The sequence below is a fragment of the Salmo trutta genome, chromosome 30 (assembly GCF_901001165.1).
Source record: "Salmo trutta chromosome 30, fSalTru1.1, whole genome shotgun sequence".
Classification (NCBI taxonomy): domain Eukaryota; kingdom Metazoa; phylum Chordata; class Actinopteri; order Salmoniformes; family Salmonidae; genus Salmo; species Salmo trutta.
The window spans coordinates 19627208-19655138 of NC_042986.1; the positions used below are offsets into that span (position 1 = coordinate 19627208).

At 44.0% G+C, this 27931-nt stretch overlaps 1 protein-coding gene across 3 annotated transcripts in view; it reads left to right on the plus strand.

Annotated features, from left to right (window-relative positions):
- nphp4 (nephronophthisis 4) overlaps positions 1 to 27931 on the plus strand; it is a 215703-nt gene that overhangs the window by 154608 nt on the left and 33164 nt on the right. For all 3 annotated transcript variants that reach the window (XM_029723198.1, XM_029723199.1, XM_029723200.1), the window contains one exon: positions 27490 to 27627. In XM_029723198.1, the coding sequence (XP_029579058.1) occupies positions 27490 to 27627 (138 nt within the window). The remainder of the gene's footprint in view (positions 1 to 27489; positions 27628 to 27931) is intronic.

Below are 27931 nucleotides of genomic sequence, written 5' to 3' on the forward strand. Positions count from 1 at the left end.
ACGTTACCTCTTCGTTATAGTTCATTGGACACGCTGCTGTAACTGGCAAGCTGCCTTTCTACTCCCCGCTGTCTTCCCAGAGCACGCGCTGATGCTGTAACTAGCAAGTTGGTTGTCTCTTCTCTCTTCAGTCGCTTGCTGCGCTGCATTCTGTTGTTATGTGAACGATTGGCTGAGCCTTGGATTCAGCCAGTATTGCTCCAAACGTGTATCACTTGTTCGTTTACAGCCAGTAGGTATCCAAAGCCCCCCCCCCCCCCCCAAAGATTTTCTCCGAAAGGTGACTAGTTTGCATCCCTGTAAATCTTTGAGCAAGTTGAGGTGTGTCCATAATAAAGCAAGTATGTCTATAATAAAGCACTGCTCTAACTTCTTAACAGCACTATCAACAGGGCAGGTCCTACAGGCCCTAGTTTTGTCACACCTGGACTACTGTTCAGTCGTGTGGTCAGGTGCCACAAAAAATACTTTTTTGCAATTGGCTCAGAACAGGGCAGCACGGCTGGCCCTTGGATGTACACAGAGAGCTAATATTAATATGTCAATCTCTCCTGGCTCAAAGTGGAGGAGAGATCGACTTCATCACTACTTGTATTTATGAGGAGTATTGACATGTTGAATGCACCAAGCTGTCTGTTTGAACTACTGGTGCACAGCTCCGACACCCATGCATACCCCACAAGACATGCCACAAGAGGTCTCTTCACAGTCCCCAAGTCCAGAACAGACTACGGGAGGCATACAGCACTCCATGGAACTCTATTTCACATCAAGTAACTGATGCAAGCAGTAAAATTAGATAAAACAAATATATATATAAAAATACACCTTATGGAACAGTGGGGACTGTGAAGCAACACAAACATAGGCACAGACACATGCATACACACACACATAAACATGGATTTTGTACTGTAGATATGTGGTGGAGTAGGGGCCTGAGGGCACACAGTGTTTTGTGAAATTTATGAAAGTATTATAGTTTTTAAAACTGCCTTAATTCTGCTTTGGCAGCAGCTAATGGGGATCCAAAATAAATACAAATCCATGCTCGTGATAATTTAAACGGATATCATTTGATGTTTGATATATTTTCCTTGGATAATGACAGTCACTCTGTGTATACATACACTGTTTCCATATACTGTATTCTTCACATACTGTAGCTCATTCTAATGTACACTACATGGCCAAAGGTATGTGGACACGCCTTCAAATTAGTGTATTCGATTATTATTTCAGCCACACCCGTTGCTGACTGGTATATAAAATTGGGCACACAGCCATGAAATCTCAATAGACACACATTGACACAGAAAGGCCCATACTAAAGGCCCATACTAAAGTGACTTTCAACGTGGCACCGTCATAGGATGACACCTTTCCAACAAGTTAGTTCGTCAAATTTCTGCCATGCTAGAGCTGCCCCAGTCAACTAAGTGCTGTATATTTTTATTTTTAGGGGGGGGGTTGATTGCTTTAATATTGCAGATAGATTGTAGCTTTCATCAATGTAATTGTCTGCATCACTTCCAATATATACAGTATTAGTCAAAAGTTTGGACACACCTACTCATTCCAGGGTTTTAATTTGTACTATTTTCCACATTGTAGAATAATAGTGAAGACATCAAAACTATGAACTTACCTATATGGAATCATGTATTAACCAAAAAAGTGTTAAACAAATCAAAATATATATTTGAGATTCTTCAAAGTAGCCACCCTTTGCTTTGATATATATATATATATATATATATATAAATATATATATATATATATATATATATATAAATATATATATATATATATATATATATATATAAATATATATATATATATATATATAAATATATATATATATATATATATATATATATATATATATATATATACACACACATACATATACACATACACATACACACACACACACACACACACACACACACACACACACACACACACACACACACACACTGCTCAAAAAAAAAGGGAACACTAAAATAACACATCCTAGATCTGAATGAATGAAATAATCTTATTAAATACTTTTTTCTTTACATAGTTGAATGTGCTGACAACAAAATCACACAAAAATAATCAATGGAAATCCAATTTATCAACCCATGGAGGTCTGGATTTGGAGTCACACTCAAAATTAAAGTGGAAAACCACACTACAGGCTGATCCAACTTTGATGTAATGTCCTTAAAACAAGTCAAAATGAGGCTCAGTAGTGTGTGTGGCCTCCACGTGCCTGTATGACCTCCCAACAATGCCTGGGCATGCTCCTGATGAGGTGACGGATGGTCTCCTGAGGGATCTCCTCCCAGACCTGGACTAAAGCATCCGCCAACTCCTGGACAGTCTGTGGTGCAACGTGGCGTTGGTGGATGGAGCGAGACATGATGTCCCAGATGTGCTCAATTGGATTCAGGTCTGGGGAACGGGCGGGCCAGTCCATAGCATCAATGCCTTACTCTTGCAGGAACTGCTGACACACTCCAGCCACATGAGGTCTAGCATTGTCTTGCATTAGGAGGAACCCAGGGCCAACCGCACCAGCATATGGTCTCACAAGGGGTCTGAGGATCTCATCTCGGTGCCTAATGGCAGTCAGGCTACCTCTGGCGAGCACATGGAGGGCTGTGCGGCCCCCCAAAGAAATGCCACCCCACACCATGACTGACCCACCGCCAAACCGGTCATGCTATAGGATGTTGCAGGCAGCAGAACGTTCTCCACGGCGTCTCCAGACTGTCACGTCTGTCACATGTGCTCAGTGTGAACCTGCTTTCATCTGTGAAGAGCACAGGGCGCCAGTGGCGAATTTGCCAATCTTGGTGTTCTCTGGCAAATGCCAAACGTCCTGCACGGTGTTGGGCTGTAAGCACAACCCCCACCTGTGGACATCGGGCCCTCATACCACCCTCATGGAGTCTGTTTCTGACCGTTTGAGCAGACACATGCACATTTGTGGCCTGCTGGAGGTCATTTTGCAGGGCTCTGGCAGTGCTCCTCCTGCTCGTCCATGCACAAAGCCGGAGGTAGCGGTCCTGCTGCTGGGTTGTTGCTTTCCTACAGCCTCCTCCACGTCTCCTGATGTACTGGCCTGTCTCCTGGTAGCGTCTCCATGCTCTGGACACTACGCTGACAGACACAGCAAACCTTCTTGCCACAGCTCGCATTGATGTGCCATCCTGGATGAGCTGCACTACCTGAGCCACTTGTGTGGGTTGTAGACTCCGTCTCATGCTACCACTAGAGTGAAAGCACCGCCAGCATTCAAAAGTGACCAAAACATCAGCCAGGAAGCATAGGAACTGAGAAGTGGTCTGTGGTTACCACCTGCAGAACCACTCCTTTATTGGGGGTGTCTTGCTAATTGCCTATAATTTCCACCTGTTGTCTATTCCATTTGCACAACAGCATGTGAAATTTATTGTCAATCAGTGTTGCTTCCTGATTTCACAGAAGTGTGATTGACTTGGAGTTACATTGTGTTGTTAAAGTGTTCCCTTTATTTTTTTGAGCAGTATATATATATATTTTCCTTCATTACTTTCTAACCCTACCACCTCTCCCCTAATTGGAGTAAACTACTGAACAAATATATATTTTCCTTCATTACTTTCTAACCCTACCACCCCTCCCCTAATTGGAGTAAACTACTGAACAACACCGCTTAGGCCTCTACTTCCAGCTTATACATACATTTTATGGACACAGTCTATTTTACAATAGTTCTATTTTGTTTGTTTTTACTCCTGTCTTTCCTCTACCCTCAACTTCTCTCATCTATTTCTGATGTCCATCCAGTTTGATTTCTATTTGCCATATCTTTCAAACTGTGCTCTTTCACAAAAGTTCTTAACCTATAAACGTTTTATGGACACAGTATGTTTTACATTAGTTATCTCGTTGTTATTAGTTGTTATTAGTCCCAACTTTCAGCTCCATTCAACACCTCCCATCTATATCTTAAAGAAAGTCGTGAGGAATTAAAAAGCTGTGCCATATAGATGGCAAAATAGTTAGGAAGACATTTTTGACGTACCGATTCCATGTCACATGGTTTATGAACTGATACGCAAAACGACGTCGGAATCTAAACACATCATTTTTCTATTTAAAATATTATACAAAATTCTTGCAACCAATAGAATGTTATTTATATGGGGATACAACCTTCCCAGCGCTGCAGATTTTGCTGCGAAGAGACAATCATTAGATAATTTGTAGAATGCATGTTTGTTTCATTCGATTTCTACTTCAAGATGTGCAATATTTAGGTGTGTGTGTGGTCATAAGCGTTCTATTATAAAGGATGTCATGGCTACCTGCAATATTTAGTGGGTTGTTTTTTCTCAAGACTTGTAAAGTCTAGGCAACAAATGACATTGGATTGCTTTCTTTAAATTTTTTAACTGTGAGTTAGGTTTACATTAACCACTTTTTATTTTACACACAGATTCTGATCATGTAGATCATATTTCTTGTTGTTTAAAACCTCTTGAGGACCCCTTCGAGATACAATCCCGCTAAAGGGATTGGTTGGACAACAACCAGTGAGATAGCACGACGCAAAATTTAAAAAAAAAAAATCTAAAAATTAAAATGCAAGTATTATTTGGCATTTTAAAGATGCTCTACTCGTTAATCCAATCACATTGTCCGATTTCAAAAAGGCTTTACGGGGAAAGCAAAACATTAGATTATTTTAGCATAGCACCTTAGCAAATTTTTTTTTTTTTAAAGCCATTTTCCAAGCACGGATAGCCGTCACAAAACCAGATATACAGCTAAAATTAAGCACTAACCTTTGACAATCTTCATCAGATGACACTCCTAGGACATCATGTTAGACAATACATGCATTTTTTGTTCGATCAAGTTCATATTTATATCCAAAAACCCAATTTCTACATTGGCGCGTGATGTTCAGAAAATGTTTTCTCCCCATAACCCCCGGTGAATAAGCACATTTAATTTACAGAAGAACTCATAAACGTTGTCAAAATTTATAACAATTATTTAAAGAATTAGCGATAATCTACTCCTTTATGCAACCACTTTGTCAGATTTCAAAATAACTTTACGGAAAAAGCACATTGTTCAATATTCTGAGTACAGAACTTAGCCTTCAATGCTAAGTTATACAGTTAGCCTACAACCACGGCGTCGACAAATCTCTAAAATTATGTTCGAAATATTTTCTTACCTTTGCTGATCTTCGGCGGAATGCACCCACTTCCACAAGAAATGTTAATTTGTTCTGCAAAGTCCATCATTTATGTCCAAATACGTCCGTTTTGTTGACCCATCCAGAACACTTTACAATGCCATGTGGCGTGGACGCAAATCCATAGATGAAATGGTCAAAAGTTCCATTACCGTTTTGTAGAAACACGTCAAACGATGTTTACAATCAATCCTTTAGGTTATTTTTTTACGTAAAATTGCGATAATTTTACAACCGGGCAATAGGTATTCATCCCAGAAGAAAAATAAAAAACAACGAAGTCATGTGCATGCGCGTCATAAGACACCTGTCCTCAGACTGGCCAGTGATTGACTGAGCCACAATTTTCTGCCCGGTAACAGGTGACGGTTGAAACCAGTTCCTAAAGATTGTTGACAGCCAATGGAAGAGTTAGGAGGTGCAACGTAAATCCTATGTCACTAGTTTTTCAAGGGATTCAAAAGAAAAACTACATTTCTAATTTCTCCCACTTCCTGATTCAATTTTTCTCCATTTTTTTGCCTGCCATATGAGTTCTGTTATACTCACAGACACCATTCAAACAGTTTTAGAAACTTCAGAGTGTTTTCTATCCAAATATACTAATAATATGCATATTCTATTTTCTGGGCCAGAGTAGTAATCTGTTTAAATTGGGTATGTTTTTCATCTGGCTGTGATAATACTGCCCCCTAGCCCCTGTTCATCTGCATTTCCCCCAAGCAGGGATTTTCTTTGCATATTTCACCAGTTTTCATCCCTGAATTTAGTTGAGGTTTAGGGTTTAGTGAATGGTTTGTCCCAAATACAATGCTTTTAGTTTTAGAAATATTTAGGACTAACTTATTCCTTGCCACCCACTCTGAAACTAACTGCAACTCTGTTAAGTGTTGCAGTCATTTCAGTCGCTGTAGTACTGACATGTATAGTGTTGAGTCATCTGCATACATAGACACTCTGGCTTTACTCAAAGCCAGTGGCATCTCATTAGTAAAGATTGAAAAAAAGTAAGGGGCCTAGACAGCTGCCCTGGGGAACTCCTGATTCTACCTGGATTATGTTTGAGAGGCTTCCATTAACCTCTCTGGGAAATGTGGGACGCTACCATCCCACCCCGCCAACAGCCAGTGAAATAGCAGAGCGCCAAATTCAAAACAACAAAAATCTCATAATTCAAATTTCTCACACATACAAGTATTATACACCATTTTAAAGATGAACTTCTCGTTAATCCAACCACAGTGTCCGATTTCAAAAAGGCTTTACGGCGAAAGCATACCATTAGATTATGTTAGGACAGCACCTAGACAAGAAAAACCACACAGCCATTTTCCAAGCAAGGAGAGGCATCACAAAAACCAGAAATACAGTTAAAATGAATCACTAACCTTTGATGATCTTCATCAGATGGCACTCATAGGACTTCATGTTACACAATACATGTATGTTTTGCTCGATAAAGTTCATATTTATATAAAAAAAAAACATTTTACATTGGCGTGTAATGTTGAGAAATGTTTTGCCTCCAAAACCACCGGTGAATGAGCACATCAATTTACAGAAATACTCATCATAAACTTTAATAAAAGATACAAGTGTTATGCACAGAATTATAGATAAACTTCTCCTTAATGCAACCGCTGTGTCAGATTTCAAAAAAGCTTTACGGCGAAAGCACACTTTGCAATAATCTGAGTACAGCGCTCAGTCACCAAAACAAGCCATACAGATACCCGCCATATAGTGGAGTCAACAAAAGTCAGAAATAGCATTATAAATATTCACTTACCTTTGATCTTCATCGGAATGCACTCCCAGGAATTCCCAGTTCCACAATAAATGTTTGTTTGTTCGATAAAGTTCATCTTTATGTCCAAATACCTCCATTTTGTTCGCGCGTTTAGTCCAGCATTCCAAATTCACTAAGCATGCGAGTTTAGTCCAGACGAAAAGTCAAAATAGTTACATTACAGTTCGTAGAAACATGTCAAACGATGTATAGAATCAATCTTTGGGATGTTTTTATCATAAATATTCAATAATATTCCAACCGGACAATTCCTTTGTCTTTAGAATTGAAAGGAAAGGCAGCTCGCTCTCACGGCTGCGCGCATGACTGAGCTCATGCCAATTTTCCAGACACCTGATACAATCAGCTCTTATTCTCTCCCCATTCACAGTAGAAGCCTGAAACAACGTTCTAAAGACTGTTGACATCTAGTGGAAGCCTTAGGAAATGCAATATGACCCCACAGACACTGTATATTGGAGAGGCAATCACTTGGAAAAACTACAAACCTCAGATTTCCCACTTCCTGGTTGGATTTTTTCTCAGGTTTTTGCCTGCCATATGAGTTCTGTTATACTCAGACATCATTCAAACAGTTTTAGAAACTTCAGAGTGTTTTCTATCCAAATCTACTAATTATATGCATGTTCTAGCTTTTGGGCCCGAGTAGCAGGCATTTTACTTTGGGCACACTTTTCATCCAAGCTACTCAATACTGCCCCCCTTTCCCAGAGAAGTTAAAGAACACTCTGTGTTCTGTTGGAGAGTTAACTCTCTACACCCCCTGCTATATTATGGATAAAGACAAAACACATATGTTTTTCCAGCAGCAGACTCTGATCCATAATGTCAAAAGCCGCACCGAAGTCTAACAAAACAGCCCCCACAATCTTTTTATCATCAATTTCTCTCGGCCATTCATCAGTCATTTATGTAAGTGCTGTGCTTGTTGAATGTCCTTCCCTATAAGCATGCTGAAAATTTGTTGTCAATTTGTTTACTGTAAAATAGCATTGTATCTGGATTGGTAACTGGCTGATTGGTTGGCTATTTGAGCCAGTAAAGGGGGCTTTACTATTCTATGGTAGCGGAATGACTTTTGCTTTCCTCCAAGCCTGGGGGCACACACATTCTAGTAAGCTTAAATTGAAAATATGGCAAATAGGAGTGGCAATATCGTCCGCTATTGTCCTCAGTAATTTTCCATCCAAGTTGTTAGACCCCGGTGGCTTATCATTGTAGATAGACAACAATAATTTTCCACCTCTTCCACACTCACTTTACGGAATTCAAAATTACAATGCTTGTCTTTCATAATTTGGTCAGATATAATTGGATGTGTAGTGTCAGCGTTTGTTGCTGGCATGTCATGCCTAAGTTTACTAATCTTGCCAATGGAAAAAATTATTCAAGTTGTTGGCAATATCAGTTGGTTTTGTGATGAAAGAGCCATCTGATTCAATGAATGATGGAGCTGAGTTTGCCTTTTTCCCCAAATTTCATTTAAGGTGCTCTAAAGATTTTTGCTATCATTCTTTATTTCATTTATCTTTGTTTCATACTGTAGTTTCTACTTTTTATTCAGTTTAGTCACATGATTTCTCAATTTGCAATACGTTTGCCAATCTGTTGTGCAGGCAGACTTTTTTGGCATTCCTTTTGCCTCATCCTTCTCAACCATAACATTTTTAAATTCCTCATCAATCCACGGGGATTTAACAGTTTTTACAGTCATTTTGTTAATGGGTGCATGCTTATTAGTAACTGAAATAAGCAATTTCTTAAATGTTTCAAGTGCAGTGTATGTTTGCTCCTCATTATACACCACGGACCAACAAATATTCTTTACAACAACAAACTTCTTGTATGACCTCTTATATACTATATTTGTCCCAGCCTTTGGAACTTTGGTTTTCCTAGATATGGCTACTGTATTTTGATCACTTCATCCGATTAGATTTGGATACTGCTTTCAAGCAAAAAAAAATTGAGAAGTGAGCACTTAGATATGGTCATTTTCACTTTTTTATACTTTCATAGAATGTCTGTGGATGACGTAGAGTAAGCAATTTGTGAAAATTCTATTGTAATATTGAGTGTGAACGTGGCTGTGAGTTTGGACAATTAATAGACACTGCAGCAAATGAAACCTAATAAAAACATCTGTCTTGTCCAGGACCGGACTATACAAAGACCAGTGTACAATATCCAATCAGAGCTACAGTAGGCCTATATGCAAATAAGCTATTTGTCACATGGGCCTGCCATCATTCATTTTGAACTGGACTGTGTTTCTAAGGCAGTAGCAACAGCTACTGAAAGTATTCACCAAAAGCCACAAAATACTCCTGAATGGATATCTGCAACTGTGTAAATACCATGGCAGTCCTCTTACATTTGGTAACTTTACAGTCCTATTGATCAAACAACCATGAACACGTAGGCCATCTCTCCGTCAGTTGCGTATGCATATCAACAACAAGATCAACAACTTATTTTAGCCAGAGCGAGATGAGTTACAATCTAACAAGGGAACCGTAGATAAACCCTCTCAAAGTTTTTCAGCTTGTTAACTCAGGGGGGAAAAAAGAAACGTCCTTTTTTCAGGACTCTGTCTTTCAAAGATAATTCGTAAAAATCCAAATAACTTCACAGATCTTCATTGTAAAGGGTTTAAAACACTGTTTCCCATGCTTGTTCATTGAACGATGAACAATTAATGAACATGCACCTGTGGAACGGTCGTTAAGACACTAACAGCTTACAGACGAGAGGCAATTAAGGTCACAGTTATGAAAACATAGGACACTAAAGAGGCCTTTCTAGTGACTCTGAAAAACACCAAAAGAAAGATGCACAGGGTCCCTGCTCATCTGTGTGAACGTGCCTTAGGCATGCTGCAAGGAGGCATGAGGACTGCAGATGTGGCCAGGGCAATAAATTGTGATGTCCGTATTGTGAGATGCCTAAGACAGCGTTACAGGGAGACAGGACCGACAGCTGATCGTCCTCGCAGTGGCAGACCACGTGTTGCAACACCTGCACAGGATCGGTACATCCGAACATCACACCTGCGGGACAGGTACAGGATGGCAACAACAACTGCCCAAGTTACACCAGGAACGCACAATCCCTGCATCAGTGCTCAGACTGTCCTCAATAAGTTGAGAGAGGCAGGACTGAGGGCTTGTAGACCTGTTGTAAGGCAGATCCTCACCAGACATCACCGGCAACAACGTCGCCTATGGGCACAAACCCACCGTCGCTGGACCAGACAGGACTGGCAAAAAGTGCTCTTCACTGACGAGTCGCAGTTTTGTCTCACCAGGGGTGATGGTCGGATTCGCGTTTATCGTCGAAGGAATGAGCGTTACACTGAGGCCTGTACTCTGGAGTGGGATCGATTTGGAGGCGGAGGGTCTGTCATGGTGTGTCACAGCATCATCGGACTGAGCTTGTTGTCATTGCAGGCAATCTCAACGCTGTGTGTTACAGGGAAGACATCCTCCTCCCTCATGTGGTACCCTTCCTGCAGGCTCATCCTGACATGACCCTCCAGCATGACAATACCACCAGCCATACTGCTCGTTCTGTGCGTGATTTCCTGCAAGAAAGGAATGTCAGTGTTCTGCCATGGCCAGTGAAGAGCCCGGATCTCAATCCCATTGAGCACGTCTGGGACCTGTTGGATCGGAGGGTGAGGGCTAGGGCCATTCCCCCCAGCAATGTCCGGGAACTTGCAGGTGCCTTGCTGGAAGAGTGGAGTAACATCTCACAGCAAGAACTGGCAAATCTGGGGCAGTCCATGAGGAGGAGATGCACTGCAGTACTTAATGCAGCTGGTGGCCACACCAGATACTGACTGTTACTTTAGATTTTGACCCCCCCCCCCCGCCCTTGTTCAGGGACACATTATTCCATTTCTGTTAGTCACATGTCTGTGGAACTTGTTCAGTTTATGGCTCAGTTGTTGAATCTTGTTATGTTCATACAAATATTTACACATGTTAAGATTGCTGAAAATAAATGCAGTTGACAGTGAGAGGACGTTTCTTTTTTTTGCTGAGTTTAGTTGGCCAACAAAATTGCACTGATAAATCATGGGGAATAGTAGCCTGCTCACCCTTCTGCAGCTTGCCTGCCAATGCATGCTTGTCCCAACCCACGTTTTGACAACTGAATAGGAACTTTCCTTCCTGCTCATTTGATCGATGCCAAATACATTTGATTGACAGCTAAGAGATATGCTAACTGTGAATAACATTCTTTCAAGTTCAGCAGAGCTAGCTAGCAACATGATTCACATTTCTTGTTAGCTAATCAAATGACACCTGCATCTCTAGCTGTAGCCACAGAAAAACGATGGGGGGGTAAAATTCAGCCACTGACCCACTCGTCCAATGACATGAAATCCTCCCAGAAGCTCGCTAGCTAACATTAGGCTCAGTGATAAACTAGCCTATCAGCCATGTTATGACTGACTTGTGATCATTGCCCTTGTTAGTTTGACTGTATTGATATTCCCAGCTTTGGTTACATTCGTCTGTTTTTGTCCAAAATATTCAGTCATTGAAACTGAAACTGCATCCTGAACGGCTGGAGGTAGAAAACGATGTACCAGGCCAGCTGTGGTTTACAACCTTATAGCAGTCATGCATTGAACTGCGTCAATCTTTTCTGCCAACAATGCCTCTACTCTACGTCATGGATTTTTGAGTCAAATAGAACCTATTAAAATCTCTTAAAGTTGTTTTTGTAGCATAAACTGGGAATTTGATATATTTGACTGATATTATCATTGTCTGTTTGTTTCATATCTGCAAAGTAGTTAAAAACGCTGTCAGTTACACTTTAATAAAGGAAATCTGAGGAAAATGTTACCAAAATTCTAACACATCTCCTGTGCCACACACGCATCACGGACTCTAGATCATTGCTACTCTCCCTTCCAGGACGGCTACAAGGCCCTCCCCTGCCCTCCCTTCGGCAAATCCGATCCCACCTCCTTTCTGCTCCTCCCCACCTATAGGCAGAAACTTAAGTAGGAAGCACCCGTGGTGAGGACTGTTCAGCGTTGGTCTGACCAATCTGAATCTGTGCTTCAAGATTGTTTTGATCACGCGAACTGGAACATTTTCCGTGTCGCCTCTGAGAAAGGTGTTGATGTATACTCTGACTTGGTGACTGGGTTCATCAGGAAGTGCATAGAGGATGTTGTTCCCACTGTGACGATTATCCAAACCAAAAACCATGGATAGATGACAGCATTCGCCCAAAATTGAAAGTGCGAACCACTGCATTTAACCATGGCAAGGTGACTGGAAATATGGACGTGTACAAACAGACCAGCTATGACCTCCGTAAGGCAATCAGAGGTAAAACGACAGTATAGGGTTGAGATACAATTCATCGGCTCGGACGCGAGACTTATGTGGCAGGAATTCCAGACAATCACGGATTATAAAGGGAAATCCAGCCACATCACATACCCCTAAGCCTCGCTCCCTGTCAAGCTAAACACCTTCTTTGCCCGCTTGAGGAAAACATCGAACATCCAACGCGAGCACCCGTAACTAACAGGGACTATGTATGCTCTCATTCTCCAAGGCCAACGTCAGTAAGTCATTTAAGCCCGTTAACCCTCGCAAGGCTGCCGGCCCAGACGGCATCCCAAGCCGCATCCTCAGAGCATGTGCAGAGCAGCTGCAAGTCTGTTGTCCACACTTGCATCAAGATGTCCACCATTGTTCCTGTACCCAAGAAAGTGAGGGTAACTGAACTAAATTACTATCCCCCCGTAGCACTCACTTCTGTCATCTTAAAGTGCTTTGAAAGGCTAATTAAGGACCATATCACATCCACCTTACCCAACACCCTAGAACCACTACAATTTGCATACCGACCCAACAGATCCACATATGACGCAATCACCATTGCGCTGCACACTGCCCTATCCCAACTGGACAAGAGATATACCTATGTACAAATTCTGTTTATCGACTACAGCTCAGCCTTCAAAACCATAGTGCCCTCCAAACTCATCACTAAGCTCAGGACCCTGGATCTGAACCCCGCCCTGGTCAATTGTTTTGTGTGACAACGTTGGAGGCGGCTTATTGTAGAGAAATTAACATTCAATTCTCTGGCAACAGCTCTGGTGGACATTCCTGCAGTCAGCATGCCAATTGCACCTCCCTCAACTTGAGACATCTGTGGCATTGTGTTGTGTGACAAAACTGGACATTTTAGAGCGGCCTTTTATTGTCCACAGCACAAGGTGAACCTGTGTAATGAATGCGGTTTAATCAGCTTCTTGATATGCCACACCTGTTAGCTGTAAACAAATTTGTGCCCAAAATTTGAGCGAAATAAGCTATTTGTGCATATGGGAAATGTCTGGGATGTTTTATTTCACCTCATGAAACATCAGACCAACACTTTACATGTTGCGTTTATATTTTTGTTCAGTGTATTATTAATGAACTCACACACACACAGGCATTCACACACAGGGGGAAAAGTATGTGGCCACATTGGGAGAGAAGAGTGATTAGGTCCATCTCCAGGCCTTTTCAACTCTTCTCATCTGCAGCAGACCGATAAGCCCTGGCAGGACTGCAGCATGAGCGAGAGAGAGGAACTAATCGCATGAACTCCTCCCGAAACCAACACAGAGAGGACATTTGTCCTCCCCCAAATATTTGTAAGGTGAATTAAGTGCTTTGTGCGCTTTGCCTAAAGGGCACAGATACAAATGTTTCAGAGTGATATAATATGCTACCACCACTCGTCTAAGGTTAAAGATATCAAAACCACTCACATGCCCCCTTCATCCAGATGAGAATTAATTGGTTTATTTTTTTAAAGTTGCCTGCGTGGAACCACAGAATCTAAAGATGGATTTCTGTAATTGCAGACCATTTCTAGTAAGTAAGAAATGGAATAAGTAAACGCAGGACCCCCCCCCTTTCTTTGCATAGAAATATAATTACCCATATTGAGTGTACACCTCATTCAACTTGTCAACTAATCATCAAGCCCTCAATGAGTTGAATGAAGTGTGTTTGTCCAGGGCTACAACCAAAATGTGTACTGTTGGGGGTACTGGAGGACCAATGTTGGGAAACACTGACATAGACCAGGGTTGTCAAACTCATTCCATGGAGGGCCGAGTGTCTCCACATTTTTGGTTTTTCCTTTCAATTAAGACCTAGACAACCAGGTGAGGGTAGGTCCTTAATAATTAGTGACCTTAATTCATCAATCATGTACAAGGGTGGAGCGAAAACCCACAGACACTCGGCCCTCCGTGGAATGAGTTAGGCCCACTACAACTTGCATACTGCCCAACAGACCCACAGATGCACTGCACACTGCACATCGCACTGCACACTGCCCTATCCCATTTGGAAAAGAGGAATACCTATGTAAGAATGCCGTTAATCGACTATAGCCCAGCCTTCAACACCATAGTGCCCTCCAAGCTCATCGCTAATCTCGGGGCCCTGGGTCTGAAGTGAACCCCGCTCTGTGCAACTGGTCCTGGACTTCCTGACAGGCCAACCCCAGGTGATGAAGGTAGACAACAACACCTCCGCCATGCTGATCCTCAACACGGGGGGCCCCACGATGTTGCATGCTCAGCCCCCTCCTGTACTCCCTGTTAACCCTTGACTGCATGGCCATGCACATCTCCAACTCAATCATCAAGTTTGGTGACGACACAACAGTGGTAGGCCTGATTACCAACAATGACGAGACCGCCTACAGGGAGGAAGTGAGTGCCCTGGTGGAATGGTGCCAGGAAAATAACGTCAACAAAACAAAGGAGTTGATTGTGGACTTCAGGAGACAGCAGAGAGCGCATGCCCCTATCCACATAGACAGGGCCGCAGTGGAGAGGGTGAAAAGCTACAAGTTCTTCAACGTGCACATCACTGATAACCTGAAATGATCCATCCACACAGTGTGGTGAAGGCGCAATAGCGCCTCTTCAACCTTAGGGGCCAAGCCAAATTTCTTCAGCCTCCTAAGACCCTCACAAACTTCTACAGATGCACCGTTGAGAGCATATTGTCAGGCTGTATCACAGCCTGCTACGTTAATTGCACCGACCCTAATCTCACTTGTAAACTTAGCGACAATTTTATTTCTGCGTAACAGGGATTACACCGTCCGCTACCGCAGGGCTCTCCAGAGTGTGGTGCGGTCAGCCTAACGCATCATCGGGGGCACGCTGCCTGCCCTCCAGGATATCTACAGCACCTAGTGTCACAAGAAGATCATCAAGGACCATATCCACCCAAGCCACGGCCTGTTCATCCCGCTTCCATCTAGAAGGCAGAGACAGTAAAGGTGCATCAAGGCTGCTGGGACCAGCAGACTGTTAAATACCGTAAAACTTAAATTAATAGCCTTGGCGTTCATTTGCTTAAATCACTGGACACAACAGTCACTTATTAGAGACAGGCTTCGATTTGAGCCAGCCGTCTATTAATACACACATATTTTTATCACTTGCATACTTAATTGTTAAATTCCAGCATTCACTTCCAGCATTTTAATCAATTTCTTAATTTCCTGCACTGTGTTATAATTTATTCACAGGGTCACGTTTATTTAGTCTTAATATGTCTGTATTTAAAAATAAAAATAAAATAATGGCAATTTTTTGAGTCTGAATTATTTTATGTGACATCAAACATTAAACCTTGTAAACAATTCAAGGTAAACTCGTAAACAATTCATTTAGACCGGGCGTTTATTTGAAACAGGTGTTTATTTTCTGAAATGTGTGCCATTGCTCGGATATTAAAAGGGCCTTGCGGCTATTTGAGACTCGCCGTTAAATGTAAGTTTTACGGTAGTCACCACTTGTAATGGATTTTCTTAGAGAAGTGGAGGAGTCAGGCGCAGGACACAGGGATGAAGGTAAACAAAACGTGTTTACTAAAATGTATCAATCCATCTTCTCATAAAAATACATAGTTAGGAGAAACACCTCCAACTACACAAAACAGACAAACAATCACCGACAAGACAAACAGGAAATGCAGAGGTTTAAATAATGAACATAATTAGGGAAACTCAAAACAGGTGTACACAATAAAGACAAAACCAAACGAACAGTGAAACATCGATTGGTGGCAACTAGTAAGCCGGTGACGTCGACCGCCGAACGCCGCCCGAACAAGGAGAGGGGTCGACTTCGGCGGGAGTCGTGACAGTACCCCCCCCCCCCGGCCTCGGGGACGACCCGGAGGACGGGGAGCAGGGCGATCCGGACGGAAGCGATGAAAATCCTGGATTAACGATGGATCCAGGATGTCTTCCGCCGGTACCCAGCTTCGCTCCTCCGGGCCATACCCCTCCCACTCCACGAGGTACTGAAGGCCCCTCGCCCAACGCCTGGAGTCCATAATGGCTCGTACGGTATATGCCGGGGCCCCCTCGATGTCCAGAGGGGGCGGAGGAACCTCCCGTACCTCCGACTGCTGGAGCGGACCAGTTACCACCGGCCTGAGGAGAGACACATGGAACGAGGGGTTAATATGATAATCAGGGGGAAGTTGTAACCTATAACAAACCTCGTTCAATCTCCTCAGGACTTTAAATGGCCCCACAAACCGCGGACCCAGCTTCCGGCAGGGCAGGTGAAGGGGCAGGTTTCGGGTCGAGAGCCAGACCCGATCCCCCGGTGCATAAACCGGGGCCTCACTGCGGTGGCTGTCGGCACTCGCCTTTTGCCGCCTGATGGCTCGTTGAAGACGTACATGGGCAGCGTTCCATGTCTCCTCCGAGTGCCGAAACCATTCATCCACCGTAGGAGCCTCGATCTGGCTCTGATGCCATGGTGCCAGGACCGGCTGATACCCTAGCACACACTGAAAAGGGGTAAGGTTAGTGGAAGAGTGGCGTAAGGAATTTTGGGCCATCTCCTCCCAAGGGATAAATGATGCCCACTCTCCCAGCCGGTCCTGGCAATAGGACCGCAGAAACCTACCCACCTCTTGGTTGACTCTTTCCACCTGCCCATTACTCTCGGGGTGGAACCCTGAGGTAAGACTGACCGAGACCCCCAGGCGTTCCATAAACGCCCTCCAGACTCTAGACGTAAATTGGGGACCCCAATCAGAGACTATATCCTCAGGCACCCCGTAGTGCCGGAATACATGGGTAAATAGGGCCTCCGCAGTCTGTAGGGCCGTAGGGAGACCGGGCAAAGGAAGGAGACGGCAGGACTTAGAAAAACGATCCACAACGACCAGGATCGTGGTGTTCCCCCGTGACGGAGGAAGATCCGTCACGAAATCCACCGATAGGTGTGACCACGGTCGTTGCGAAACGGGAAGGGGTTGTAATTTCCCTCTGGGCAGATGTCTAGGTGCCTTGCACTGTGCACATACCGAACAGGAGGAGACATAAACCCTCACGTCCTTGGCTAACGTGGGCCACCAGTACTTCCCTGTAAGGCAGCGCACCGTCCGACCTATACCAGGATGACCAGAGGAGGGTGATGTGTGGGCCCAACAGATCAAACGATCGCGAACATCAAACGGCACGTACACGCGCCCAACGGGACACTGGGAGGGAGTGGGTTCTGCACGTGACGCCCGTTCGATGTCCGTGTCCACCTCCCATACCACCTGTGCCACCAGGCATGAGGCTGGAATTATGGGAGTGGGCTCTGTGGACCGCTCCTCTGTATCATACAGCCGGGACAGTGCATCTGCCTTGACGTTCTGGGAACCTGGTTTATAAGAAAGAGTGAAAGAAAAGCGTGTGAAAAACATAGCCCACCTAGCCTGGCAAGGGTTCAGTCTCCTCGCTGCCCGAATATACTCCAGATTTTGGTGGTCAGTCCAAATGAGGAAAGGGTGTCTAGCCCCCTCAAGCCAATGTCTCCACGCTTTCAGAGCCCCGACAACAGCTAACAACTCCCTATCCCCCACGTCATAGTTTCGCTCCGCCGGGCTGAGCCTCTTCGAAAAGAAAGCACAGGGGCGGAGTTTTGGTGTGTTACCCGAGCGCTGTGATAGCACAGCCCCTATTCCAGCCTTGGATGCATCCACCTCAACTATGAACGCTAAGGAGGGATCAGGATGCGCCAGCACTGGAGCCGTGGTAAACAGAGCCTTCAGGTTACCAAAAGCTCTGTCCGCCTCAGCCGACCACCGCAACCGCACCGGTCCCCCCTTCAGTAAGGAGGTAATGGGAGCCGCCACCTGGCCAAAGCCCCGGATAGTAGTTGGCAAACCCTAAAAAACGCTGCACCTCCTTTACCGTGGTTGGAGTCGGCCAATTACGCACGGCTGAAATGCGGTCAGTCTCCATCTCCACCCCTGACGCGGACAAACGGTACCCAAGGAAGGAGACGGACTGTTGAAAGAACAGACATTTCTCCGCCTTGACGTAAAGGTCATGCTCCAACAGTCGACCAAGCACCTTACGCACAAGGGACACATGCTCAGCGCGGGTGGTGGAGTATATGAGAATATCATCTATATACACCACTACACCCCGCCCGTGCAGGTCCCTGAAGATCTCATCCACAAATGATTGGAAGACGGATGGAGCATTCATTAACCCATACGGCATGACGAGGTACTCATAGTGCCCAGATGTAGTGCTAAATGCCGTCTTCCACTCATCCCCTCCCCTGATACGCACCAGATTGTACGCGCTCCTGAGGTCCAATTTTGTGAAGAAGCGCGCCCCGAGCAATGACTCTGTCATACTGGCGATCAGAGGTAGCGGGTAACTGTATTTCACAGTAGTCTGGTTCAAACCTCGATAGTCAATGCACGGGCGTAAACCTCCATCCTTCTTCTTCACAAAAAAGAAGCTCGAGGAGGCAGGTGAAATGGAGGGCCGAATGTATCCCTGTCCCAGAGATTCAGCGACATATGTTTCCATAGCCGCCGTCTCCTCCTGTGACAGAGGATACACGTGACTCCTGGGAAGTGCAGCAAGGAGAGGGGTCGACTTCGGCGGGAGTCGTGACACCACTAGCCACTAGTACCCTGCCCTGAACTTAGTCACTGTTACTATCCGGCTACCACCCGGTACTCTACCCTGCTCCTTAGACACTGCTGCCCTATGTAGATATTAAAATGACCAAATCAAATTTTATTAGTGACATGCGCCGAATACATCAGGTGTAGACCTTACAGTGAAATGCTTACTTACGAGCCCCTAACCAACAATGCAGTTTAAAAACAATATGAGTAAGAATAAGAAATAAAAGTAACAAGTAATTAAAGAGTAGCAGTAAAATAACAATAGTAAGACTATACACAGGGGGGTACCGGTACAGAGTCAATGTGCGGGGGCACTGGTTAGTTGAGGTAATATGTACATGTAGGTAGAGTTATTACACTGACTATGCATAGATGATAACAACAGTAGCAGTGGTGTTAAGGGGAGGGGGGGGGTGGCGGCATTGTAAATAGTCTGGGTAGCCATTTGATTAGATGTTCAGGAGTCTTATGGCTTGGGGGTAGAAGCTGTTTAGAAGCCTCTTGGACCTAGACTTGGCGCTCCGGTACCGCTTACCGTGCGGTAGCAGAGAGAACAGTCTAACTAGGGTGGCTGAAGTCTTTGACAATTTTTAGGGCCTTCCTCTGACACTGCCTGGTGTAGAGGTCCTGGATAGCAGGAAGCTTGGCCCCAGTGATGTACTGGGCCGTAGGCACCACCCTCTGTAGTGCCTTGCGGTCGGAGGCCGAGCAGTTGCCATACCAGGCAGTTATGCAACCAGTCAGGATGCTTTCGATGATGCAGCTGTAGAACTTTTTGAGGATCTAAGGACCCATGCCAAATCTTTTCAGTCTCCTGAGGGGGAGTAGGTTTTGTCGTGCCCTCTTCATGACTGTCTTGGTGTGCTTGGACCATGTTAATTATTATTTGACCCTGCTGGTCATCTATGAACATTTGAACATCTTGGCCATGTTCTGTTATAATCTCCACCCGGCACAGCCAGAAGAGGACTGGCCACCCCTCATAGCCTGGTTCCTCTCTAGGTTTCTTCCTAGGTTCTGGCCTTTCTAGGGAGTTTTTCCTAGCCACCGTGCTTCTACACCTGCATTGCTTGCTGTTTGGGGTTTTAGGCTGGTTTTCTGTACAGCACTTTGATATATCAGCTGATGTAAGAAGGGCTATATAAATACATTTGATTTAATGTTAGTTTGTTGGTGATGTGGACACCAAGGAACTTGAAGCGCTCAACCTGCTCCACTACAGCCCTGTCGATGAGAATGGGGGCGTGCTCGGTCCTCTTTTTTCTTTTTCCTGTAGTCCACAATCATCTTCTTTGTCTTGATCACGTTGAGGGAGAGGTTGTTGTCCTGGCACCACACGGCCAGGTCTCTGACCTCCTCCCAATAGGCTGTCTCGTCATTGTCGGTGATCAGGCCTACCACTGTTGTGTCATCGGCAAACTTAATGATGTTGTTGGAGTCATGCCTGGCCATGCAGTCATGAGTGAACAGGGAGTACAGGAGGGGACTAAGCACGCACCCCTGAGGGGCCCCTGTGTTGAGGATCTGCGTGGCGGATGTGTTGTTACCTACCCTTACCACCTGGGGGCAGCCCGTCAGGAAGTCCAGGATCCAGTTGCAGGGATGTGTTTAGTCCCAGGATCCTTATTTATGAGCTTTGAGGGCACTATGGTGTTGAACGCTGAGCTGTAGTCAATGAATAACATTCTCACATAGGTGTTCCTTTTGGCCAGGTGGGAAGTGCAATAGAGATTGCATCATCTGTGGATCTGTTAGGGCGGTATGCAAATTGGAGTGGGTCTAGGGTTTCTGGGATAATGGTGTTGATGTGAGCCATGACCAGCCTTTCAAAGCACTTCATGGCTACAGACGTGAGTGCTACGGGGCGGTAGTCATTTAGGCAGGTTACCTTAGTGTTCTTGGCACAGGGACTATGGTGGTCTGCTTAAAACATGTTGGTGTTACAGACTCGGACAGGGAGAGGTTGAAAATGTCAGTAAAGACACTTGCCAGTTGGTCAGCACATGCTCGCAGTACACGTCCTGGTAATCCGTCTGGGCCTAAGGCCTTGTGAATGTTGACCTGTTTAAAGGTCTTACTCACATCGACTGCGGAGAGCGTGATCACACAGTCTTCCGGAACAGCTGGTGCTGTCATGCATGTTTCAGTGTTATTTGCCTCGAAGCGAGCATAGAAGTAGTTTAGCTCGTCTGGTAGGCTCATGTCACTGGGCAGCTCTCGGCTCTGCTTCCCTTTTTGTAGTCTGTAATGGTTTGCGAGCCCTGCCACATCCGACGAGCGTCAGAGCCGGTTTAGTACGATTCGATCAAAGTCCTGTATTGACGCTTTGCCTGTTTGATGGTTTGGCTGAGGGAAAAGCGGGATTTATTATAAGCTTCCGGGTTAGAGTCCCGCTCCTTGAAGGCGGCAGCTCTAGCCTTTAGCTCAGTGCGGATGTTGCCTGCAATCCATGGCTTCTGGTTGGGGTATGTACGTACGGTCACTGTGTGGACAACGTCATCGATGCACTTATTGATGAAGCCAATGACTGATGTGATGTACTGCTCAATGCCATCAGCGGAATCCCGGAACATATTCCAGTCTGCCATAGGAAAACAGTCCTGTAGCTTAGCATATGCCTCATCTGACCATTTTTTTTTATTGATCTAGTCACTGGTGCTTCCTGCTTTAATTTTTGTTTGTAAGCAGGAATCAGGAGGATAGAATTATGATCGGATTTTCCAAATGGAGGGTGAGGGAGAGCTTTGTATGCATCTCTGTGTGTGAGTAAAGGTGGTCCAGAGTTTTTTTCCCTCTGGTTGCATATTTAACATGCTGATAGAAATTTGGTAAGACAAATTTAAGTTTCCCTGCATTAAAGTCCACGGCCACTAAGAACGCCGCCTCTGGATGAGCAATTTCCTGTTTGCTTATGGCGGAATACAGCTCTTGTAGTGCGGTCTTGGTGCCAGCATCAGTCTGTGGTGGTATGTAGACAGCTACGAAAAATAGTGTGGTCTACAGCTTATCATGAGATACTCTACCTCAGGCGAGCAAAACGTTGAGACTTCCTTAGATATCGTGCACCAGCTGTTGTTTGCAAATATACATAGTCCGTCACCCCTTGTCTTACCAGACAGTGCCGTGCCAAAATATTCATCCCCCTTGGCGTTTTTCCTTTTTTGTTGCATTACAACCTGTAATTTAAATCGATTTTTATTTGGATTTCATGTAATGGACTTAGACAAAATAGTCCAAATTGGTGAAGTGAAATGGGAAGAAAAATTGTTTCAAAAAATTATAAAAAACAGAAAAGTGGTGCGTGCATATGTATTCACCCCTTTTGCTATGAGGCCCCTAAATAAGATCTGGTGCTACCAATTATATTCAGAAGTTTCATAATTAGTTAGATTGCACACAGGTGAACTTTATTTAAGTTTCACATGATCTGTCACATGATCTCAGTATATATACACCTGTTCTGAAAGGCCCCAGAGTCTGCAACACCACTAAGCAAAGGGCACCACCAAGCAAGCGGCACAATGAAGACCAAGGAGCTCTGCAAACAGGTCAAGGACAAAGTTGTGGAGAAGTACAGATCATAGTTGGGTTATAAAAAAATATCCGAAACTTTGAACATCCCATAGAGCACCATTAAATATATTATTTAAAAAATTTAAAGAATATTGCACCACAACAAACCTGCCAAGATAGGGCTGCCCACCAAAACTCACGGACCAGGCAAGGAGGGCATTAATCAGAGAAGCAACAAAGAGGCCAAAGATAACCCTGAAGGAGCTGCAAAGCTCCACAGCGGAGATTGGAGTATCTATCCATAGGACCACTTTAAGCCGTACACTCCATAGAGCTGGGCTTTACAGAAGAGTGGCCAGGAAAAAAAGCCATTGCTTAAAGAAAAAAATAAGAAAACACGTTTGGTGTTTGCCAAAAGGCATGTGGGAGACTCCCCAAACATATGGAAGAAGGTACTCTGGTCAGATGAGACTAAAATTGAGCTTTTTGGCCATCAAAGAAAACTTTATGTATGGTGCAAACCCACCACCTCGCATCACCCTGAGAACACCATCCCCACAGTGAAGCATGGTGGTGGCAGCATCATGCTGTGGGGATGTTTTTCATCGGCAGGGACTGGGAAACTGGTCAGAATTGAAGGAATGATGGATGGCGCTACATACAGGGAAACCTGTTTCAGTCTTTCAGAAATTTGAGACTGGGATGGAGGTTCATCTTCCAGCAGGACAATGACCCTAAGCATACTGCTAAAGTAACACTTGAGTGGTTTAAGGGGAAACATTTAAATGTCTTGGAATGGCCTAGTCAAATCCCAGACCTCAATCCAATTGAAAATGTGTAGTACGACTTAAAGATTGCTGTACACCAGCAGAACCCATCCAACTTGAAGGAGCTGGAGCAGTTTTGCCTTGAAGAATGGGCAAAAATCCCAGTGGCTAGATGTGCTAAGCTTATAGAGACATACCCCAAGAGACTTGAAGCTGTAATTGCTGGTGGCTCTTGTCACGCCCTGACCAGGGGAACTCTGCTATTTTGGTCAGGGTGTGGTATTTCTATGGTTTATTTTCTATGTTTTGTTATAGTCTTTCTTTGTGGTTTATTTCTATGTTGGGCTCGGGGTGATTTCCAATCAGACAGCTGTCGCTAGTTATGTCTGATTGGGAATCACATTTAAGTTCCTTTCCCCCCACGATGTTGGTGGGTTGTTGTCTCTTTTTGTTGAGCAGTTAATGATCAGGCATTTTCTTGGTTTTGTGTACGTGTTTTATTCAGTGTAAGAATAAACATGTGTTCGCTCCCAGCTGCGTTTTGGTCCGCTTCTTCATCACCCGACGCCAATCGTTACAGCTCTACAAAGTTTTGATTTTGGGGGGTGAATAGTTATGCACACTCAAGTTCTGTTTTTTTGTCTTATTTCTTGTTTGTTTCACAATAAAAAATATTTTGCGTCTTCAAAGTGGTAGGCATGTTGTGTAAATCAAATGATATAAACCCCCCAAAAATATATTTTAATTCCAGGTTGTAAGGCAACGAAATAGGAAAAATGCCAAGGGGGTGAATACTTTCGCAAGCCACTGTATGTTGACAATGTTGTCGGAGTCGAAGATATTGCAGTTGTGAATGTCCCATTGGTACTTTAATCTTCCGCGTTGGTCATCAATTTTATTTTCCAAAGATTGCACGTTTGCTAGCAAAATGGATGGAAATGGGTGTTTATTCTATCGCCTACAAATTCTCAGAAGGCAGCCCGCCCTCTGGCCCCTTTTTCTCCGCCTTCTCTTCACACAAATGACGGGGATCTGGGCCTGTTCCCGGGGAAGCAGTATATCATTCACGTCAGGCTCGTCGGACTCGTTAAAAGAAAAAAAGGATTCTGCCAGTCCGTGTTGAGTAATCGCAGTTCTGATGCCCAGAAGTTATTTTTGGTCATAAGAGACGATAACAGCAACATTATGTACAAAATAAGTTAAAAAAGTTACAAACAACACAAAGAAACGAAAAAAAAAAAATTGGTTAGGAATATGTAAAACATCAGCCTTGTTCTCCAGCGCCATCTTGTCATGAAGTGTTCAATGACAAATGTTTTCATAGTGTTTTACCCATTTCATATGTACAGTATACACTAACTATACCAAACATTAGGAACACCTTTCTAATATTGAGTTGCACACCCCTGTGCCCCCTTTTGCCCTCAGAACAGCCCCAATTTGTTGGGGCATGGGCTCTACAAGGTGTCGAAAGCGTGCCACAGGGTTGCTGGCCCATGTTGACTCCAATGCTTCCCACAGTTGTGTCAAGTTGGCTGGAGGTCCTTTGGGTGGTGGACCATTATTGATACACACGGGAAACTGTTGAGCATGAAAAACCCAGCAGTGTTGCAGTTCTTGAGACAAACCAGTGCACCTGGCCCCTACTACCATACCCCGTTCAAAGGCGCTTACATGTTTTGTCTTGCCCATTCAACCTCTGAATGGCATACATGCAGAATCCATGTCTCAAGGCTTAAAAATCCTTCTTTAACCTGTCTCCTCCCCTTCATCTACACCGATTTGAAGTGGATTTAACAAGTGATATCAGTAAAGGATCATAGCTTTCACCTGGATTCACCTGGTCAGTGTGTCATTGAAAGAGCAGAGTGTTCTTAATGTGTTGTATACTCCGTGTACATATGAAGTGGCTAAAACAGTATGTAAACATTATTAAAGTGACAGGGGAATGAATACTTTCTGAACGCACTATATATATGCATATATTATATACATACAGTACTGGTCAAAAGTTTGGACACACCTACTCATTCAAGGATTTTTCTTTATTTTTACTATTTTCTACATTGTAGAATAATAGTGAAGACATCAAAACTGAAATAACACATATATATATTTGCTCTGTTGGAGCTTGAAACAAGCATTTTGCTGCACCTGCGATAACATCTGCAAAATATGTGTACCGACCAATAACATTTGATTTGATTTTAATAGAATTGAGCCCTCTGGCACTCTCTTTACAATTAGTCTCCTCTCAACAGAAGGCTTATAGCAGTTGCCCAACATAAGACATGCCTGAGCCTCCTCCAGAACAGAATGTTTAGAAAGAAATGTATTTGTGTAGAACAGATATGATTGTCTGTCATGTAGAATAGGGAATCATGTTCACTCTATTCATTCCATTTCTATCTGTAACGTGTAGTTTTCACATCACTGAATACATCCCTGCTTCCATTTCACAGGGACGACCCAACACTGTTTGCGCTGCGAGGGTGATTTAAATTGTGTGGAATGAAAAATGACTCAGGAGGGTGAAAAGTACTGTTGTCGATGTCACCCGAAATTATTTCAGTGGTCATAATTTGATGATAATCATGGTTATAGTTCATGAATAAGCATGATTAAACTGTTTGCCAGCAGTTCACCACCCGGTCGTTTGTTGTGGCAGTCATTACTCATTTTATCACGTAGACTAGCATACGTCTCAGGCCCTAGTGAGGGACTATTATCAATCATAGGAGAATTGGATAGCAGGAATGCACTGAAAGAATGTAACAAATGTTTCGTGGAATGGCCATCCGGATAGCATTTATTACCAAGACATTTACTCAATACGTAATGTCTTTACTATATAATATCTGTGGAATTATAACTCAAACAAAATGTGACGATTATATTTATAATTCGGTCGGATTCCATTGTGGCAGTGGCGACATAACAATATGGATTTCGGAGGAATCACGGAGGAGAAGGCAGAGACACCTCGGCCATTAATCTGCGCAATTGCGTCTGCCGGTGTCTGTTTGCATGGCAACCCTATCTCTTCGTTACTCACTGGGCCTGCCTATTATCAGCTGTTGATGAAAGAGTTGGAGCTCTGAAGGATGCCGAGCGGCGGAGAGTGGTTTTAATTCCCACTAAAAACTCCACAAGCCCACGGAGATGTGTCGTACTGTGATAAAGCCGCTTAATTGCAATGCTCACGCTTTATGAAGTAAGCCACGGCCGCAGTGCATAATTTCCGAGCTCCACAGTAAAAATGTGTCTGTAAAATTTAGACATTAGAAAAGTCACTTTCCCCCAAGTGGATGTTGCCAAACTCGAGTGAAATGCTCTGAATTGTAGCAGAGAAGACTGCAAGCAACAATTTAATTAATTCTAACCTTTAGTTTTAATTAGAGCCTCAGTCATCTTCCTGTAATTCTATCTGGAATCTGCCAGACAGCATAACCACCAATTACAAAACAATCTCTCTTTGAGGCCGTTTTTTGTTGTTGGAAATGCGCGCTGTGCTATTGGCAGCGAATAGAAGGTCCGGAGAACCCTGCTTGGCATTGGCACTCACACTACTCCTCATAGTGAGCAATTGCTTCTCCCTCTCTCTCATTACCAGGTGTAAAGCTTTGCTCGACAGCCCGGGCGAGTCGACTGCCACACACAACTACTGTAGCTCGGCACTAAATGAATTAATGTCTGCTCTCTGCCAGAGGAGAACCTGGAATCAATCAACGTTCACCGTTGAGCACAACTCACCCTTTATCCTCCATGAGTGGGAAGCGAACATGGATTCCACTAGTTAGGGTCTCAAATTGGTGTCCGAGGAGGCAAAGTGTACTGAATGGTACCTGGAGGTAACCTGGAAGCTTGTGTTGACAGATTGGATCAACACAACATAAAGCTATTGTATTTAGTGAATAGGTTTTTCTAAATGAAATTGCTAAATGAATGTTAGCTAACCCTGAGGTGTAAAGAAAAAGCCAATAACACAGTCCGACAACACAGACACCAAAAACACGAGGTAAATAAATAATGAAGTAACACATGCTATATCAAAGTCCAGATTCTGTATCCCAAAATATGGCCCTTTTGAGAAATTGTTCAAATAAAGAGAACTTTGTCTACTCTCTCAAAATGGCATCCTTTGGTTTTCTCTAGGATGTCCTGTAGACCAGAACAAACCCAACAAGCCCCAGTGTCTTCCTCCGTCACGCTCCCACATCATCTCACCGCCGGATGCCACAAGTGGCTTCACCGGGGGCAGCTTGTCCTCCAAGAGCATCCAACGACTCAACGGTAGGAACCCCACACCCGTGTGTGTGTGTGTGTGTGTGTGTGTGTGTGTGTGTGTGTGTGTGTGTGTGTGTGTGTGTGTGTGTGTGTGTGTGTGTGTGTGTTGGTTGATTTACAGGGCGGCGATGGCGGTGTTATTCATGACCGTCTCATCCAGATCCATTATACATTCTGCCCTTTCTCTTCAGCTCTGAGACACTCAATTTGCAGCCTAATTGAGCCTGCCCAAGCATATCTGGTGGCTGGTCGCACACAGTGTTCAGCACCTCACACACACCACAACAGAGGTGTGAAGAAGAAGAATAAT